At 43.6% G+C, this 20,628-nt stretch overlaps 1 protein-coding gene across 2 annotated transcripts in view; it reads left to right on the top strand.

Annotated features, from left to right (window-relative positions):
* Window positions 1-20,628, top strand: part of GOLM1 (golgi membrane protein 1) — an 88,056-nt gene that overhangs the window by 65,520 nt on the left and 1,908 nt on the right. Inside the window, exons 5-10 of one of the 2 annotated variants that reach the window (XR_005062726.2) lie at window positions 943-1,045; window positions 8,642-8,768; window positions 12,855-13,014; window positions 13,688-13,954; window positions 15,291-15,404; window positions 20,356-20,472. Coding sequence is in view for 1 of the 2 variants with exons in the window: in XM_037023539.2 (XP_036879434.1) it covers window positions 943-1,045; window positions 8,642-8,768; window positions 12,855-13,014; window positions 13,688-13,954; window positions 15,291-15,404 (771 nt within the window). In the remaining variant the exon portion in view is untranslated. The remainder of the gene's footprint in view (window positions 1-942; window positions 1,046-8,641; window positions 8,769-12,854; window positions 13,015-13,687; window positions 13,955-15,290; window positions 15,405-20,355; window positions 20,473-20,628) is intronic. The other variant, XM_037023539.2, reaches the window with a different exon arrangement.

The raw sequence follows: 20,628 nt of genomic DNA, 5'->3' as shown, positions 1-20,628 counted from the left end.
GCCCGCTCTCCAGGAGGTGTTCCAGCCGCTGTCCCCACTCGGCCTCAGGCATCCAGCCCCTTCTCCATCCTGCAGTTTGCCTTCTCCACCTTGTCAGTACCTGCCTTTGAGGTGGGTCCTTGTTGCTGTGTATCCACAGATCTTGACCCCTTCACTTCTATTTAATTTTATTTCCCCCCAGAGAGCCTGTAGACCTAGCATTATGAGGCAAGGGCTGGAGCCACAGGGCCATATTCTGAGCCTGGTTGCTGCCATCTGCCCACCCTGCTGGTGTCACCTCCCTGTCACCCTAGCCTCGCCTGTTGTCAGCTGCTGCTTTTCCTGCAGAGCTGGTAGGAGACAAATCATCAGGGCAGCAGGGCCAGGGCTGATGAATTTCCTCAAAGAAAGCTGCTCTTCCCCAGATCGAGGGGTCAGAGGATTAATGAACATGGGGCCTCAGAATGGCTTGGCTGGGAACAAATGACCAGGTGAGGATACTGGTGGTCAGCCTGGTAGCCAAGACAAGGGAGGTTTGGCAGGAGTGACTGCTAATCTGACTAGACATCGGGATCAGCATGTCACTGACCAAAGGATGAGTCTGCCGGGGGTAGGGGGCGCCGGGTGTGCATGACCTGGGGGACAGCTCAGGGTTTGTGGTGTCTAAGAAAGAAACTGGTGAGTAGAGGGTCCTGATGCATTTTAATGGTTGGAGGTAAAAAAGATTTGAGGGAGATGTTTGGGAAAGAATGAAGGAGCAGGTTCTGGCACAGTTGGTGATCCTTCACGCTGGGCTGCAGTGGTCCTAGGGAGGGGCCGTGATCTCAGGCCTTCCTCAGCGCCCACCGCCACCCCCACATTCTCTCGGGTGCCCCTGGCCACTGTTCTGATGCCTGGGTTTTGACATGTCTGTCCTCGTCATGACGGCCATGCTGGTGACCTGTGCTCCTCGTCTTGGCTCAGACCAGTTCAAGGCCCTGCAGAAGAACTACGGAAAGCTGCAGCGGGATGTCCTCCAGTTCCAGAAGAACCAGACCAACCTGGAGAGGAAGTTCTCCTATGACCTGTAAGTGTGGCTCAGCATCCGGGGCGCACACATGCTGGCTGATGACAGGACCTGGCATGATCTCTGCTGGCCCTCCCTGGGCAGAGCACAGGGCGCTGCGGGAAGGTGCAGCCCTGGCAGGGAGGCAGGTCCTTTAGGAAAGAGGAAAGTGCATTACATTTTTTTGAGTGTCAGCAGTGCTTTTGGAAAGCTGTGGAAAAGTCTTAGCAGGTAAGCTCATAATACGAAGTAAAAAGGGCAGTTCTCCTATGCAGGAAATGACTTACTCAACATGCTTTATAGTTTGAAGGTTTTTTTTTTTTGAGTTTTAAAAGTGCAGGTGTACTAATTTAGTCAGTTGTCTAAAGCCTTGTTTAAAGATGTGTTCCAGAGGTGCTCAGATGTCAGCAAAGTCCAGCTCCTAGATTGAAAGGCAGTTGAGAGAATATCAACCTGATTTGTCACTGGGTGTCAGTATTGTGGCCATTTTGTTTCTTGAGACTGTTAAGTGTCTTTCCAAATTTCTGCAGTGAGAATGGAGCGCTTTTATTTTTTCAGCTTTCTCGAGGTATAATTGACAAATAATCATTATGTATATTTCAGTAGTAAAACATGTTTTGATATACCTATGCACTGTGGATTGATGCCCCCAGCTAAGCTAGTTAACCCCTGTGCAATCTCACAGTTACCTCTCCTGTGTGTGTAACACAATCCACTCTGTTAGCACATTTCAAGCATACAATGCTGTGTTAGTGTAGTCACACGCTGCCCATTAGATCACCAGCTTATAGTTACTCAGCCTGTTTTAATCTGATAATTTTATTTGTATCTAAATCTATCCTTTTACTTCTCAGAGTACTGCTATGATCAAAACAGAACAGCAAACTTGAAAAAAAGTTAGCCAAACCCATTTAGAAAGATAGTGCAAACCAATTTAGAGGGTAGAGAAGGAAGTTGTAGTCAGTGTCCTTCTCTCACCCACCCTCTTTTTTTCCCCTCATGAAAACAGTACAACTCCAAAAAGGAAGCTTAGGACTCAGACACAGGCAGCGCCCTGTGACCCCAGCCCCCTTTCCCTTTGACTGGCTTCTCTGTAGTCTGTGCCCAAGTTCATAAGAATTTTGTACATAATTGCAGTCATTAAATATTTTAAATTACTTTTTCACTTGCCTCCATTATGTGTGTGTAAATATTTCTCCCAAATGTTTTGTTGTTAAAGACGGCTGGTTAATATTCCCAGATGTGGAGGTACCAAATTTAATTCATCATTTCTGTTTGTTGGCTATTTCTCAAAGAAGTATTTGTTGTTATAGCTAGCCTGACATAATGAATATAATTTTAAAATAATTTTTTTTAGATCATTTCCTTCTAAAAAACACACAACTGTGGGGTTAGTGTGGCACTTGGTATAAATTGCCAAATTGCCTTCCTAAACTAGTTTAACCATCTGTACAAAGTGGGAGAATAGCTTTCTCACATCATTGCCCTCATAAGGGTTCTGACATCCTTTTCAAAGATTGTACTCTCACTCCCCACAGTATCTTCCTGATCACATTAAAATCAGGGAGCTCCAATTACGTGAACGTGCAAAGGCTGTGGGCCAACACTTAATGCAAAGGAAACATAATTAGTGAATACGCATATGAACCTTATTCTGTGAGGCCACTGGTTTGCAGTAGGGGACAATTTTGCCCCCAGGATATCTTTGGCAACAACCAGAGACGTTTGTGGAGAAGGGTGCCACCGGAGAGCACCAGAAGGGTGCTCCCTCCTGTGGGTAGAGAGCAGGGTTGCTGCTAAGTGTCCCCAGTCCCACAGAGCGGTCCCCACAACAACTTGTTTCTGGCCCCAAACACCAAGAGTGTTAAGTTGAGAATGGAGCTAGGCTGATAATCAGTGAAAAGCATTCAGACAAAAATGAAGTGCCTCAGTCTTATTATTCATTCTTGAAAGACACCTTAAGGCACATATTTCCCTCCCATTGATCGGAGTACAGCAAGTCATTAATTAGTGGGTGCACTTGCTAAATGTTGTCCCAGATTTTGGCTGAGCTGGGAATGAGCCAGGGCCCCGATAGGAGGCAGTTCTGCTCCCCTCGGAGGAGCCTACGGGCAGGGTGAGGGATGTGCTGAGCTCGGCCATGCTCTTTGGCTCTTGCACAGTGAATGGCTAGACTGCAGACTAGGCCTGGCTGCATCTATTTCAGTAGCTGTGCCCAAAGCCTGGTGCCAGATACAGGGTACTTCCTGGGATGATGTCATGGGACGTTGAAAGCTGGAAGTTCGTTGAATTTGTTGTCATTAACTTTCTGTGGATTATAGACCCTTTCTGAGAATCTGATGCAAGATGTAGGCATCTTGTTAGCAAATTTATAAATGGTTATATACCCAAAATTGTACATTTAATGTGTGGGATCCCTAATGCATAACTGCCTGCCCTCCATTAAAACACCATCTCTTGTCTAGTCATTTTATAGAGGTAGTGGCAAGAGTGAAAAAGCTTGAAAAACAGGCAGGGTTTCAGGCTGCACAAGTTAGTGCTTTTTCTTCAGTATGAGAGCCAGCACGCCTGCCCACTTCCTACTCCTGCACCTGTGGCAGACATTACTAAGTGGTCACTGCACTCGATCCCAACACAGCCTTGCGGTCTCTCCCCAAAGCACTTACAGTCAGTGTATCGTATGATCTGCTTGCAATCTCATCTCCATGCCACGAGGAAGTAGAGTTTGCAAATGCTGTTACTAGAATGTCATCAGTAATACTCTGACGATCAGCGCCCTGGGGTGATCAGTCACCCACCTCGATAGATTCCTGCATTGAGCACATTCTGTCCTTAGTATTCTGACCATCAATTGCACCAGTTAGAGTAATCACTGGGGCCAAGTCCTGTATGTCTCTACATTTTAGCTCTATTTAATGCTTGAACATTTATCTGGTACATATAAGAAAGAACATTTAGCCCACATGATCTGTATCTTGGAATTTGAGCTTTAAACATTTAGCGCCCATAATCTGTGTCTTGGAATTTGAGCTTTATTTTGAGGTTGTTTCCTTATTGTTGTCAAGCTGGAATGGGGGAGGCTGACCTTCGTCTGCAAGGCCAAGAGACAGAGGCTCTTTGTACTTGATTTTGGCAAGGCTGAGAGCAGGTGAAAACAGCATTTACCTTTTGCAAGTTTAAAGGTTCAGAATGGACGTGCACCTGCACATTTGCTAATCTTGAGGCTCTGAGAAAATGAATTGGACATGTTTAGTTGTTTGAAGATATAGATGTCTTTTTTGTTTGTGTGTTTAAGCTGTTGGGCACTAGTCTAGCACAATGACTTGCATGTGTGTGGGAATTTCATCAAATGTTTTCTTGATCTGTGAGTGTCCAAAATCAGAATATCTTCTGTTATTTCTATCACACCTGATACCCTTCTGTGTGCGTAGTTCGTTGAGACCCAGCAAGTCCTTTGAACCAAAGGGCATATTACAAGGGTTACAGGTTGAGTGCACTGAGATTTGGCCATGAAATGCCTACAACTCAGAAGAGGGTTAGAGAGAGCCTGCGTAGTCCGGGGACCTTCTGATTTCAGTCCTGTCACTTTCTCTCTGTGACCCTGGTCAGAGTCATTCATATTACCACCTTGCTCCCTCCTTTGTACAAATGGGGAGTTTTCTCAATTGCTTCACAGTCTGACACTTGAGATGCTCCTAAATAAATTGCAGGCAGAAAGCTGAAGCAATGCCTTAAAATATCTTAGCTAACTGGGAGCTCAGGCTGAATTAGATTGTATGTCCCAACAATTCTGACACCAGATGGGTGTCTTCCAGTTCAATCCTTTTTTTTTCAAGAATAAATTAAAAAATTTTGACCAGATTAAGGTTTACAGAATTATCACAGAGATAGTATAGAGAGTTGTGTGTTCCCCACAACCCATTTCCCTGTTGTTAACTCTTCATATTAGTATGGTACACTTGTCACCGTTAATCAGCCAATATGGATGCATTACTGTTAACTGAAACTCATACTCTATTCCTGTCTCCTCTGTTCATCCCCATTGTGTTTCCTGTTCCGAGGCGCAACCTCACATTCATTCATCATGTGTTCTCAGGCTCCTCTTGGCTGAGACAGTTTCTCAGACTTGATTTTTTATAATCTTGATAGTTTTAATTTGTACTAGTCAGGTAGTTTATAGAATGTCCTTCAATTGAGATTTATCTGATGGTTTTCTCATGGCTAAACTGACACTGCACATTCTTGGGTGGAAAGCCACAGAGGGAGTGGGCCATTCACATCACTGCAAATCAGGGGCACTCACGCTCCATGGGACTCGCTGGGGCTGATGCTGACCTTGATCAGCTGGCCAAGGTTGTGTTGGTCAGGTTCCTGCAGGGTAAAGACACTCAGTTACTTCTTCCTCTCTACTATAACTTTTCAAAGAGAGTCACTGTGCATAGCCTACACTTACAGACGGGGGAGTTATGCCCCATTTTCCTAAGGGCAGAGTATCTCTATGAACTTCTTGGAATCTTTCCACACAGATTTAGCTCTTCTTGTCTGTCTGATTATTTATTTATATCCATATGGCCTCAGGGATATTTATCTTATACTTTGGTTGTAATCTGATACTATTTCATTGACCTTTTTCCTCAAATTGTCCAGCTTTGGCCATTGGGAACTTATGCAGATGATCCCATTATCCAGTTGCCATATCCTCAGCATTCTGTATTTACCCTTTTTCTTCTTTGAGCACTTTCTTATAGTCTGGCTCCAAAAGATGCTCCAGGCTCATTGCATATATTTCCTGTGCCAGTCTAGAACCACCCAATCAACTATTCCTCCATTTCTTGCTCTTTTTTTTTGGAGGGTGGTATTAGAAACCAAGATCTGGGTGTTAGGTATGCTTGTTGCTACTGGGGTGACATTGCTAATTGGCTCTCAGCTGACAGAGCAAAGACACTTATGTGTAACCTGTGTTGCACACAGACATTGACAAAAATTTCTGTATGTATCCATATTAAGCATGAGTTCATACCAATGTCTCCAATTCTAAGCCATTTAAATTAATGTAATACTATATAATTGGAAATGTTCTCAATTTGAGACACTATTTAATTATTTTATCAATGTTTTGTAGCTCAAAACATATTTGAAACTGTCTGTGGCAAGACTGATCATTGCTTATCCAAACCAATTCTCTCCTTTTCCCTCAGCATAATTATTACATTTCTAGTCCTTCCTTGTAGTTAAGTATAGCTAAGGGACTAAGTTCTGGCCAGTGGGGAAAGAAAACTGTAGGATGGCACTATAGGAAATCTTCTGAAAATGAGGACAGTCCACTGTACATCCCTTTCCTTGACCCTTCCTCTTCCTTCCTTCCTGCTTTCTGGGATTCACACAAGATGGTTGGGCCACTAGCAGCATCTTGGATCATGAGGTAATCATGAGGATAGAAACCAGGGCTAAGATATTGAAACAGAAAGAAATCTGGACTTTTGATGACTTGTAGCTGCCATACTGGCCCTAGACTGCATACATCCAGACTTCTTTTATGTGAGGAGAAAACAGACCACTATCATTTAATTGGCCTTTCTGTTTCACCCAGCCAAACCTAGTGCTAACTGATCCACTTTCTGAAAGTGCCTTTAGATTGTGTGCCTTAATCAAACTAGATCATCTTCATGAATGCTTATGTATTACCCAAAAAAAGGTCATTTAGAATTGAGTCTTAAAGAATAAAAAGTAGAGAAGGGAGTTTAGGACTTGTTCTAGAAAAGAAAGAGAACTGGGCAGGGCAGACGGTGTCCTATGGTCACAGAGGTGAGTGAGTGAGAGGAATATCTTCAGAGGGCGTGTAAAAACTATTAGTTTTGTGGGCCTTTTAGGAAATCTTTTTTTTCTCCTTCTCAGATTAGATGTTAGATCTTTGTAATAGTCACGCAGGTCCATAAAGCCTTGTTCTTTTCTCTTCCAGTCTGTTTTCTCTCTGTTGTTTAGATTGAATAATATCTATTGTTCTATCTTCCAGTTCACTGAGTCTTTCCTCCATTCTGCTATTTAGCTTATTCCTTAAGTTTTTAAATTTGGTCAATACATTTTTCAATTCTGAAATTTCCTCTTGGGTTTTCTTTATGTCTTCTATTCCTTGGCTAAAATTTCCTGTTTTTTGAGACTGCTTTTTTTTTTGTTTCAAGAATGTTTTAATGGAAACATTTTACTAGTAGCTGCTTTAAATTATTTCTCCAGCCATTTTAACTTAGATCTGTCATGTTGGTTTCTGTTGATGATCTCGTTTCATTCAGGTGACTTTTTATTCAGAGATCTTCTTGGTTCTTGATCTGAGTGATTTTCAGTTGAAACTGAGGTCAGTGTAAAAGCCCTGCTTCCTTGCTGACACCCTCTGACACCACCCCGTGGGCTGAGGGGGAGACTGCCGTCAGGTGGGGTGGAAATGCGGGCCTCCCCCTTGTTCTGCAGTGACACCACTGTGTTGTTCTTTAGATTTGAGTCCCCTAGCTGGTCTGCTTTCTCTCTGCCTTTCAGAGTCTTATGTCTGCTTTGTACGTAGTGTCTAGAGTTTTTCATTGTGCCTCGTGGGAGGAATAGGGAAGAGTACATCTGTTCCATCTTCCTGGAAATGGAAATCCAGTTTGAGTTTGAAACTACCCAGAGTTAGCACAAACCCCACAGGGGAAGGGGCACAGTCCCACAAGGCTGCCTCCACTTCAGATGAGGGCCACAAGTTTTGGGGGTCCCCAAGCCATCTGTACTTCTGCCTGGTTGGCTACAAATTCAGGGCTTCTATCCCCCTTAGGTTTGATAAGTCTCTGGGATGACTCACAGAACTCAGGAGAGTGCTATACTTAAAATCCCAATTTTATTATAGAGAATACAACTCAGGAACAGCTAACTAGCAGAGACCCGTTAGGTATAGTTTTAAGGCAGGGGTGGGGGCAGACAGCAGCGCCTGTCCCAGCAGAGTTGGGTGGTCCTCTTTCTAGTACATCAGTATGTTCACCAGCCAGGAACCTCACCAAGCCTCATCTCCAGAGTTTTTATCTGAGCTTTTATTACATAGGCATGATTGATGAAAACATTGGCTGCATGACTGAACTCAGTCTCCATTTGCCCCAGTCCCTGGAGGGTGGAGTGAGGCTGGAAGATCCAACCCTTTGCTCAGGCGGTTGGGGTCCTCTGGCTACCAGCCCCCATCCTAGAGCTACGAGAGCTCCTCCCACTGAGTCAGCTCATTAGCATGAACTCAGGTGTGGTCCACAGGGACTCATTATGAATAACAGAAGACACTCCTGTCAGGAAATTCCAAGAGTTTAAGGAGTTCTGTGCTAATAACTGGGGACAAAGACCAAATATATTTTTTATTATACCACAGATTGTATTTTAAAAATTGTTTTTTCTTACCAGGAAAGTTCACCTGTTTATCATGTGACAAATTACAATTTTCTTGTCATTTAATAACGGACACACCCGTGTTAGCCTGCCTGACATGGCCTCTTCAGAAGCAGGACAAAGACCAGCTGTGTCTCGTACTGAGTGGGCTTGCGGTCACAGCAGGGCGTGGTGTGAACATCCCTGTAAATACTTGTCGTGTCCTTCGGCTCTCTTTCACCCAAGGAGCCAGTGTATCAATCAGATGAAGGAGCTGAAGGAGCAGTGTGAGGAGCAGATAGAAGAGGTCACTAAGAAGGGCAACGAAGCTGTGGCTTCCAGAGACCTGAGTGAGAAGGACCAAAGCCAGCAGGTAATTCTGGATCTTTTCTGCCAAGGATTTCCGGAAGGTGCTCCTCCCTCTCTTCACACATCTCATTCCCTCATCTGCTGTGTGATTTGCTCTAACGTCCGGTCTCCCGTGTGGGTTTGGCTCCCTGAGACAACAGCTTGGCCCAGGATGCTGGGGATCTGCGTGCGCGCGCCAGCCTCCCGTGCCAGTCTTGGTGCTCAGGCCTTTACTGGGATTCCTTCAGTTCAAGCTCATGGCCACCCTGGAGGAGAGTTGCCAGTTGCCTGATCTGAGGGCTCCAAAGCTCATGTAGGTGCCTAAAAACTGTGGCCAAGATCACAGCACCTCATGTCAGGCTGCCTCCTGTGTGAAGCACAGTCCCGCAAACCACTGCCCAAAGCCTGCTGTGGAATCTTTGTTATAAATAAAGCAGCTTTATGGAGATAGAATTCACATCCCATACAATACACTCATATAATATTTATAATTCATTGGTTTTTATTCATAAAGTTGTGTAACCATTATCACAATCAATTTTCATTACCCTGAAAGAAACCCACAACTGTCAGCTCATTCTCCATTTACCCTTAATCCCCAGAACCCTAGATAACCACTAATGTACATCCTGCCTCTGTAGATTTGCCTTATCTGGACATTTCACATCAGTGGAATCATGCAATATGTGGCCTTTGCATCCCAATCCATTCACTTAGCTTAATGCTTCCGAGGATCACCCATGTTGATATGTGTATGAATACTTCATTCCTTTTTATGGCCAAATAATATTCCAATTTGCAGTCATACTATATTTAGTTTATTCTTTTGTCAGTTGAAAGGCATTTGGGTTATTTCCAGTTTTGGGCTGTTTTTGAATAATGCTGCTATGAACATTCACATACCCATTTTTGTGTGGACACATGTTTTCATTTCTCTTAGGTATATACCTAGGAGTGGAATTGCTGGGTCATATGGTAACTCTATTAACATACGTATTGAGAAACTTCCAGCTGTTTTTAAAAAAGTGATCACACTTTTACATTACCACCAGCAGTTTCTGAGGGTTCCAGTTTCTCCACATCCTTGCCAACACTTGTTATTATCTCTTTCATTACAGATGGCCTAGTGGGTGTGGAGTGGTATCTCACTGTGGTTTTGATTTGCATTTTCCTAATGGCTAATGATGTTGAGCATCTTTTTATGTGCTTTATTGGCCATTTATGTATCTTCTTTGGAGAAATGTCTGTTTGGATCCTTTGCCCATTTTTTAATTGAGTTATTACTGAGTTATAAGAGTTCTTAATATATTCATATATATATAAAGATATTAGATAAATTAGTTGCAAATACTTTTTCCTAGTCTGTGAGTTATTTTTTCACTTTCTTTATGGTGTTCCTTGAACCACAAGTTTTTAATTTTGATTATGTCCAGTGTATCTGTTTTTTCTTTTGTTGCTTGTTCTTTTCATGTCATGTTTTAAAATGCTTTTTCTAACCCAAAGTCATGAAGATTTACTCATATATTTTCTTCTAAGAGTTTTATAGTGCTTAGCTCTTACATTTAGTCCTATGATCCATTTTGAGTTAATTTAATTTTTGTATATGGTGTGATGTAAAGTTCAACTTCATTCTTTTCCATGTGGAAATCCAGTTGTCTCAGCACCATTTGTTGAAGAGACTATTCTTTCCTCCACTGAATTGTCTTGGCACCCTTGTAAAAAGTCAGTTTACTGTAAATATGAGGGTTTATTTCTGGACTCATAATTATATTCCATTCTGTTTGTCTATCCTTATATCGATACTGCACAGTCTTGATTACTGTAGCTTTGTAGTAAGCTTTGAAATCATAGTGTGAGTCCTCCAACTTTGCTCTTTTTCAAGATTATTTTGGTTTGTGCCGGTTTACTTTCCATATGAATTTTAGGATCTGCTTGTCAATTTCTTAAACAAAGCCAGGTGGGATTTTGACAGAGATTACAGAGGATTTTACAGAGATTACTGAATCTGTAGATCAGTTTGGACCCACTGCCACCTTAACATTAAGTCTTCCCATTCTGTGAATGTGGGATGTCTTTTCATCTGTTTAAATCTTGCAAAAATCTCTTCTAACAATGTTTTGTAGTTTTCAGAAGTCTTGCACTTCTTTTGATCAATTTAATTTGTTTCTTTAACACTGTTATACATGGAATTATTTTCTTAATTTTATTTCTGAATTGTTCATTGCTAGTGTTTTGAAATACAATTCACTTTTTGATGTAGACCTCATATATTTTAACCTTGCTGAACTTGTTTATTAGTTCTAATAGTATTTTTTGTCATTCTTTCAGATTTTTTTATATACAGTTATATCATCTAAAAATAGAGGTAGTTTTACATTTTATTTTCCAATATAGATGTCTTTTACTTCTTATTGCCTTATTGCCCTGGCTAGAACCTCCAAGACAATGTTAAATAGAAGTGGTGAGAGTGGACATTCTTGTCCAATTGTTCTTGATCATAGAAACAGAGCATTCACACCTTCACCATTAAGTCTGATGTCACCTGTGTATTTCTCATAGAAGGACTTTATCAAGTTGAGGAAATTCCTTTCTATTTTAAATTTGTTGAGTGTTTTTATTAAGAAGAGCTGGATTTTGTCAAATTCTGTTTCTGCATCTATTGAGGTGATCATATATTAATATTTTTCCTTTATGATATTGATCTGGTATTATATTGATTTTTGGGTATTTAATTTTACATTCTTTAGAAAATCCCACTTATGGTATATAATACTCTCATATGTTGCTATATTTGATTTTCTAGTATTCTGTGGAGGATTTTGGAATCTATAGTCACAAGAGATATTTGTCTGTAGTTTTATTTTTGTAATTGTTTGCCGGTCTTGGTATCAGGGTAGATAGAATTGGGCTTATAGAATGAATTGGGGAGTGTTCCTTCCTCTTGTATTTTTGAAAAGTTTGTGAAGATTTGGATTGATTCTTCCTTAAATGTTTGGTAGAATTCACTAGTGAAGCCATCTGGGATTCTTTGGAGAAGTTTTTTAGATTACTAATTCAGTCTCCTGTTATAGGTCTGCTCAGAATTTCTATTCCTCCTGAGTCAATTTTGGTAGTTCATGTCTCTGGAAACTTGTCTAATTTCATCTAAGTCATCAAACTTGTTGGTACATAGTTGTTCATGGTATTCCCTTGTAATAGTTTTATTTGTGTAAGATCAGTGGTGGTGTCCCCTTTCATTTTTTATTTTAGTTATTTGAGTCTTCTCTTTTTTCTTGGTTAACCTAGCTAAAGGCTTGTCAGTTTTGTTGATCTTTTCAAATAACTAATTTTGGTTTTGCTGATTTTTCTCTATTGTTTTTCTGTTCTGTTTCATTAATTCTTGCTCTAATTCTTATTGTGGCCTTGTATTAGATTCAGTGTGCTCTTCTTCCACTATCTTAAGGTGAAAGATTAGGTTACTGGTTTCAGATCTCTCTCTTTTTCTGAGTATATAGGCTTGTAAATTTCCCTCTAGCACTGCTTTAGCTGCCTTCCGTAAGTGTGGTATGTTGTATTTTTGTGTTAATTTTTCTCAAGGGACTTTCCGATTTGCCTTTTGGTTTTTTGACCCATTTGTTACTCAGGAGTATATTGCCTAATTTCTGCATTTTTGTGAATTTATGTAATTTCTTTCGGTTACTTGTAATTTCATTCCACTGTGACTCGAGGATGTACTTTGTGTGATTTCCATCATTGTAAATTTGTTGAGGCTTGTCTTGTGGCCTGGCATCTGTCTGTCTTGTCCACAAGCACTTGACAAGACTGTCTTTTGCTCCCGTTGGGTCAGTGCTGTGTAGACCTCTGTTTGGTCTGGTTGGTTTATGCTTTTGTCCAAATCTTCCTTTTCTGTGTTAATCTTCTGCCTGCTTGTTAAATATTGCAAGGACTTTCCGGGAGATCTTGACTCAGCTCTCGGTCTTCTGGTTTGCAGCCAGGGTAAATGAGGGCCTTCCTCAGGCCCTTGGTGTTCTCCTTTGTCAGAAGGACATGGTGGCCCGTTGCATGGCCTGGGGTGTTGCCAGGTTCACGGTCACGGAGCCCCTGCCCTGGCCGTCCTGTGCTCCCGTTGCAGCTACGAGCCCTCGGTGAGCCTCAGCCCAGGCTGCAGGAAATTGGCCAGCCTCAGGCAGATGTGCCACCTGCAAAAGGAGGCGTGCCCAGCAACAGTGAGCCCCAGACCCCAGCCCCCAGCTCCCAGGCAGCTTTGGATTTGAAGAGGCGAGGTGAGAAAGGTAAGCGAAGCTTGGCAGGTAAGGCGAAGCCCTCTTCAGAGCTCTGTTCACATAAACGCAGCGGCTCTTCCCGGCCTTACTCCGCGCACGCCCTCGGCGGAAAGGGCCGGCTGCTGCTGGCCGGCAGGAGCTCTGGCCGGGCGCCTGTGGTCAGGGCTGTGGGGCCTTTCCCGTCTCACTGGCATTGCATACTCGTAGAAACGAGCGCCTTGCTCATCGGCAGCCGTGTAAAGAAGGCCCGGCTGCACCCTTATTCGGGCCGAGGGTGGGACGGTGGGATTTAGGGGAGGGGCCCAAGTCCTGGGCAGCTGCCCCTGGGAGCCACAGGGCCACCGCGTCCCAGGGGGTGGGTGGCCGTCAGGCGCAGCGGCGTTCCCCGCCCCTGCGTGCTTGCCTCGGCCCGTGCGGGTCAGGGACCCCAGCAACACAGCTCCTCCACCTGGACGTTGTCGCCGCAATTCAATTAACTTAGTCCAGATTTTTTCTGAACTACTTTTCTCTTCCTCGTGGTTCTGAAGGTGAACTGCAGACATAGAGGCCTGGAGCCCACTGCTGAGCTCACAGCCCACCCCGTCAGTCCTCAGGAGGGCTCGGGCATTGGGCAGTACAGGGTTTTTGGTTTTGTTTCTGTGAGGTGATGGTGAGGTCGCAGCTAACTGTATTCTGTGCCCAGAGGAAACCAACGAGATTCAGGTCATCAGCGAGGAGGAGCTGCGGAGGGACCGCCTGGGGCTGCCGCGGGAGCCCGGCCAGCGGCAGGCTGGGGAAGATGACAGCCTAGTGGGCAGAAGAGGCGTGGGGGAAGCCCAGGGTGGCCAGACCCCCCAGGTGCCGGCCGCCCTGTTGGCGATCCAGGAAAATCAGGAGCTGGAGGAGCTGGAGCGGGAACAACTCGTCATCCCCGACGGGCAGGAGGAGGGGCAGGGTGCTGACGAGGAAGGTGGGTGCGCGGCCCCATGGACTGCCCTCGAATCAACTCCTCTCCATGGTTTGTCTTATGTGGGAAGGGTCCCCTGAAGTTTGGCACAGGGCAGTTCATGAGCCGGCGGCTCATTCTGTTCATGGAGGAGGCAGGAGGGCAGGGCCGGGCAGTGCCTATCCCAGCACTCGGCGGCTCAGAAATACCACCCACAGTGGGTCGGTGGGCCGGTCAGGTGCCCTGCCTGGCGGTGGGTGCTTAGCATCCATGAAAAGTAAGCCCATGCCCCTGCTCCTGGCCTCCATCTCCCCCGGCTGCATGGCCCGTGGTGGCTGCCGACTGGTGAGAGGAGGTGGGAGGGAGCCGATGGAAGGCAGCATCTGATGCCTAGTGAGCCCTGCCGCAAAGTGACACCTGAACCCTGCCTTTCTGGTGCGGCTGACTTTTTCTATTTTCAAAAGATACAGGAACGTGTGGGCAACTGAGCTCAATGGAGTACTCTGGGATGTATTTTGGTCCTTTGGAGATGTGGAAAATTTCTGTCCCAGCCAAAGTAGGAGCACTTATGAAGACACCTGTGCTCTGGGACAGCCCAGTAACAGAAGTTGGGGACTATGCATATTCGCAGAAGTTAACCCTGACCCCATTTCAATCTAACTTTTACTCGTTTGTCTTTTTGCAGAGTGCGTTCCCACAAATTCTCAGTTAAATAAAAGGGAGTAAAAAAGGGAAACTTGGGTGGCTGATGCAGCAGCACTCTGCTTCAGACCGCAGCTGATCCCAGAGTGCAGCAGCTGAAGAGCCTGAGGCCCAGCAAGCACACCTCGGGCTGGGTGCCCATGACCGCCTGAGAGAGCGCAGGGTGCATGGCCTGGGCTGGGGGTGCACGGAAATAGTAGACTGGCTCTCCCAGGCATGCTTTTTAAAAAAAGATTTTGTTGACCTACCACATATATATATATATAAAATGTTTACAGTGAACCCTGTGAATGTTTTGAATGCACTTTGTCCTGATCATCTTCGGTGGTTGCTGTTCCCTCTAGGGAAGAGCTAGGTGGTGAGTGACCTGGTTCTGTAGGTATGACAGGAAAGCGCATCCTTTGGCTCACAGTAGCCACTCCATTTCCTTTCTTGGGGCCGTGAGCCATGCTGAGGAGATGCCATCATTAACTAGAAACCTGTTCTTTCCAAAAACAGTGGCACCTGCCTTTAACCTTAACACACCAGTCCCTGCCAGTTCCTGCCAGGGAGCAAATAGATCTGGTACTTAAACCACGATGAGGACAAGCCCAGGACCTGGCCTCAGGGGACAAATGTTGGAAATCATGTTTTATGTGTGTGTGTGTGAATTTTACAGGGAGAAATCAGCAAAAACTAGGGGAAGATGGTGACTACAACATGGATGAAAATGAGGCCGAATCTGAGACAGACAAGCAGGTGGCTCTCACAGCGGATGACAGAACCTTGCCAGGTAATGACTGGGTTAGGGGGTCGGCTTTCAATCCCCTTTGTGATCCTTCACTTTCCAACTCACTGTGCAGTGAATACCGGTAGTGTTTTGAAAGAGATTTTTGTTGGAAAGAGACTCTTTTCTTCATAAGCCTTTGAATGCAAGGGCCGTGGGGGGCAGGGTGAAGGGGCGAGAAGCCCTACATGAGAAGGCCTGTCAGAGAGTCAATGCATCCATGCGGCTCAAGCCATCAGGTGCGGCTGGAAGATTTATCTTCAGTGACATTTAGGGATTTCCCAACAAAATGGCTATATTGCCCTTGGATCAGCCTGTAACACCAGTCAGAAAGCCCTGATACTTGCACAGGGCTTCTGGGCAGCTTTGTATAGTAGCACTTTGTATTATTATTTTGGATTTTTGAAGAGTCCAGGCCAGTGGGATGTGTTGGATTCTGGATGGCTCTGTTTCCCTGTAATTGGATTCAGGTGGGTGCTTGTAGCTGCAGGCAGTGTCCACTCACACCAGGGGGTACAAAGGAGTAGCCGGGGATGGTGGGGCTGAGGTGGTGCTCACCAGGTGGCCCCCCTGCTGAAGTCCATTTTCTCTGTAACTAGGAAGTCATCTGGAGCAGCGTGCTTTGAAATGGAGTGACTTTACCATCTATTGAAAACACTTGCATAATGAATGATGCCTTTTCTAATCCTGTTACCCACATTTAATAGGTGCCATTCTTTACGGTCCCCACCCACATCACACACATTATTTGTTTTAGCATCACCATGGACTCTGGCTCCCATTTTTTAAATTTGCTTTTCTGTTAGGTCCTTGGTGTTTTCTTTCTCATTTCATAAGAGCTCTTTAGATGTTAGGGACATTGCCCTTTATTTGTGGTGTTAGTTGCCAGTACTTCTTCCTAGTTTGTCTTGTATTTTTGCATGTGTGTTTTGCCATGTCAAAGTTTCAAAAAATTTTGTCATTTCTTTTATTCAGGATATTGAATCCTGGTTAGGAAGATTTCCCACCTAGAGATGGAAGGAATTTGCACTTGTTCTGGTTCAATATTCTTTCAAGTTTTTCTTTTAGTTCTATCATAAAGTTAAACACAGATTCACAAAAACACACAAAATAAATGCGTCTTGAGAAGGCAAACACCTTGTCCCCTAGTCAAGAACTAGAGCTTAGGCTGCCCTCCAGCGGCCCTTCCCCAGGCCGCTGTCCCACATTGTCCCTCTCCTGGTCGTAACCCTTATCCTGATGTTTCTAATAAGCATTTTTTTTGCATTTCTTTGTGGCTTATCACTCAGATGGGCATCCTGGACACCACAGTGTAGTCTTGCCCATTTTCTTAAGTTCAGTGTGTCTTCAGGTCCCTCTCAGTCTACGGGTACCCTTTTGGTTCCTTTGTTTTCTTTGCAATATGTTGAACACCCAAAGCTGTTTGACCTGGAGTTTGCCACTGTCTGGATAATGCTCATGGTACATTCAGTGGTGCGGCCTGGTGTGTTCTTTTCTTTCTGTTTCCCACAAATCAACCCCTGATATCCAGAGGCTTGTTAAGACTCAGGTTCAGGCTAACACCCTTGGTAAGATGATAAATGGTGTGGTGTGTTCTGTTATCAGGAGATGTCTCTCTTGTTACAACATAAGCAGCACTTGATGCCCAATGCCTAATTCATTGGTGGCATTCTGATCCAGCCATTTCTTTCATCTGTTAGAATGATTGTAAAAATATTCAGTGTATTTGTTCACATAACATAGGCAGTATAATGCTTGATTCTTTCTCTTTATTCATCAGTTTTAACAATAATGAATTATTTCCCTGTCATCCTCTGAAGATGATGATTTTAAAAACATGAACTTACGGATTTAAACATACTAATGGATGTCAGTTGTATTTATTACCCTTTTTGAGGTTCAGGTTGTCCCATCTTTGGCCAGTGGGGGTTCCCCTTTTTCCCTGACCCTTTGTGCTGCTTTGCCTCTTGTCCCTGACCTGCTCAGCCACTGCTTCCCTCCACACTCCAGTCCCTGAGTTTCCTTTTTCCTCCATGGGACTCCACCTGAATGAGCCTGGCAGGTCGGTCTCAGAAGTTCACGGGGCTCAGCGCCCACCAGCTCCTCAACCTTTACCGTGGCCACTTTGTGGTCACCTGCTGTGGGACCCGCAGAAATTCCTGCCTCCAGCTGCAGTCTGCCCATTGGCCCAGGTACTTTCTGGAGTACTGTGGTAGTGCTTTGAGGTCCTGCTGGTCTCAGGTCTATCAGATGCGCCATTGCCCCACTGCTTCCTTTGCAGATGCTGCTTGCAAAGGGGCAGCCAGCTATCTGTGGTTTATCTTGACCGCTCATGCTTTGGGGTCTGTACAACTCTGCCATCTAGTTTTGTAAATGTCCATGGTTTTTTAGTTTTTAAATTTAGTTGCTCTTAGGGACTCAGAGACTCAAAAACCATGCCACCATCTTACCAGAATCATCCTCTGCTTTCATGTTTACATTAGGTCTGATTCATTTCAGATATATTCAGGAGTATGGTGTGAGGTATGGGGCCAATTTTCTGGCCAAAGGGCTGTATAGTTGGCCCAACACCACCCCAAAGCCAGTGATTTGAAGTACTAACCTTACTAAATACTTGGGTCTTATTTTTGGACTTGGTGCTTCTGCTTCATTGGTTTCTCTGTTGATTCACACTGAACCAAATGTTGTAACAGCTTATGTTTTGATATCTGGCAAGGTTAGTCCCTCTGGAAATTCTCAGCCCGGGTCTCTTTGATACTTCTTCCAATTTTGATTCCTTCTTGAACTCAGAAGTGTGTTAGATCTCATTCAACTTGTTTCTTACGATCTTTTTCATATTTTCCTTTTCTCTCTGGTCTGTATTCAGAATAATTTCCTCAGACGTATCTTCCAGTTCACAAACTTATCTTTAAGCTATGTCTTACCTGTTCATTAAGATTAAAAACACAGCATAAATTAATGTTTCATTTTAAACTTTCTACGTGGCCATTCTTTATAGGCCTTATTCCTTGCTCATGTTTTCAAACACTTTTTATCTTTAAACACATCACACAGTTGTTTTGTATTACATGTCTTCCAATTTCAGTATCAGAGAACATGTGCTTTTCTTTGTTTCTGCAGATTCTCATACTTTGTTTCCTCGTGTGTTTTGTGCTTTTTAACCTTGGGCTACTCCTTTGCTTGGAACTCTGTGGGAGGTCTGAGGACAGAGTTACAGTTGAATTGCTCTAGAGGGTTCTTTGCTTCTGCCAGTCTCCAGGAGGGTGCTACAAGCTCACAACCTCTTCTCTTCTTCAGATATTTTTCTTGGACCACACAGGAAATTTGAGTTCAAATTATATACCTGCACAGTCATGTGATTAAGACTCACCTTGTTCTGTCTACACACTGGGCTTGCTTTCTTTTATATAGACATATTTTATTAAGGTATCGTTGATATACACTCTTATAAAGGTTTCACAAGAAAAACAATGTGGTTACTACATTCACCCTTATTATCGAGTCCCACCCCCCCCATACCCCATTGCAGTCACTGTCCATCACACACTGGGCTTTCTTGCTGTCCATTTTCATCCAGGTTTATTTCCCATTATCTTAAACCAAGGATATGAACCTGTGGAGTTTCAGCTTCATAGAGAAGTCCCCTTCTTGATTCCTCACCTTGTGTGGGGCCCTCTTCTTTGGCTCTTGTCCCTTTGCACCTTTTGAGGCTGTGAAGGGAGAAGCCCAAAGCCCTCAGGCCTCAGCAGAAATCCTCAGGGCATAAGTGGCTCTGTGGCTTACTACCTACACAAGTTGCTACTTTGACCTCATTTGTGGCCTTGCAGATTCCTTCATTTTTACTGTTACAAGCAATGCACTTCAATGTTTAATTTAAAAACTTTTTAACTTTTAATTTTGAAATAATTTAGATTTTAAAAACAGCATTCAGAATAATTTCCATATATCCTTCACCTAGTTTACCCACATACCTAACATCTTATATAACCGTAGTATGATGATCAAAATGAACAAATATTGATACAGATGCTCTTATTTATGGACATTATTCAAATTTAGTGAATTGTCCAATTAATATCCCTTTTCTGGTTGAGGAAATCCAGGGTCAGACAGTGCATTTATCTTTAGAGTCATATCTCTTTAGAGTCCTTTGACCTGGAACCATTTGTTTATCACTTACAACATTGACTTTTTAAAGTTTTCTGGCCAGTTATTTGGTAGAAAGTCCCTGAATTTGGGTTTGATTCAACAGTGCATTCTGTAAAAATCTTGTATTTTATCTAGCATGTCAGTTATTAAAGTTGGCAGAGTTGTTTGAGGTTTCTAAAAATGGAAGTCCTAACTTGATTTTTAGATTATTTCCATAAACTAGGTAATTTTTTTTTACTGTCAAAGATCAAGACATTAGCAGTCAAAATTTTAAGCAAATACAGGGTCTGTTTTTCTTTTATTGTTGACTCCACTCATTTGTGTACCTGTTTTTGAATAACATGTTTCCTGGTATGTTTACTGTTGTGTCTCTTTCACCATCCTTTTAAGTGAGCCTAGCGTCCTACTCACTGTTCAACTTTGCAGGGAAGCCTTGGGATCATCCATTCCCTACCCCTGCATCCTTCTAAGGACTTGACTTTGTACAACACTCAAAGGCAGGCAAAGCAAAAGAAGTTCTGTCAGCCCTTAAAGAGAAATTTAAGTTGAAAAAATGTCATGAATGTCATTTTAAGAGTGTATCATTGAAACAGTTTAAGAACCTGCTTGTTTCAGGGCAATGAGAGGAAAAAGGCATTAGCTCAAACTTCATTAGAGAACTTCCAAAGACACTATTAATTTAAGGGAGTCATTTAATCAATAAAAATATTAACCATATCATCATGTGCAATAGTTTGAATCTGGATACTGTTAGGTTTCATATGTGGTTTGTCTTTTTATGTCCTTTGTGTGTCCATGGATCAAGTAGGGATGGTGGAAGCCACATGGACTTCATGGAGTAACAGCAGCTGACCAGAGCTGCGAGTGGCTCTGAGGAGGCAGTGCTTCCGGCGGGAGCTGCGCCAACAGAGGGTTCATGCAGCATGTGAGGGCTGTGATCTTATCAGAATTTTTGAGTGAATTTCATATTGTCAGTTTATAGGACACGGGGCATTATTCGCTATTTTAAGCAGTTACGGAGTTTTAAGTTTCAGCTTCGTCCTGTGGCACCTTGTTGGCCATACATATGGTGTCTTTTGCC

This window comes from Manis javanica, chromosome 2 (assembly GCF_040802235.1).
Source record: "Manis javanica isolate MJ-LG chromosome 2, MJ_LKY, whole genome shotgun sequence".
Taxonomy (NCBI): Eukaryota; Metazoa; Chordata; class Mammalia; order Pholidota; family Manidae; genus Manis; species Manis javanica.
The sequence above is the reverse complement of the archived record's forward strand: the minus strand, read 5'-3'. Positions and strand labels throughout refer to the sequence as shown.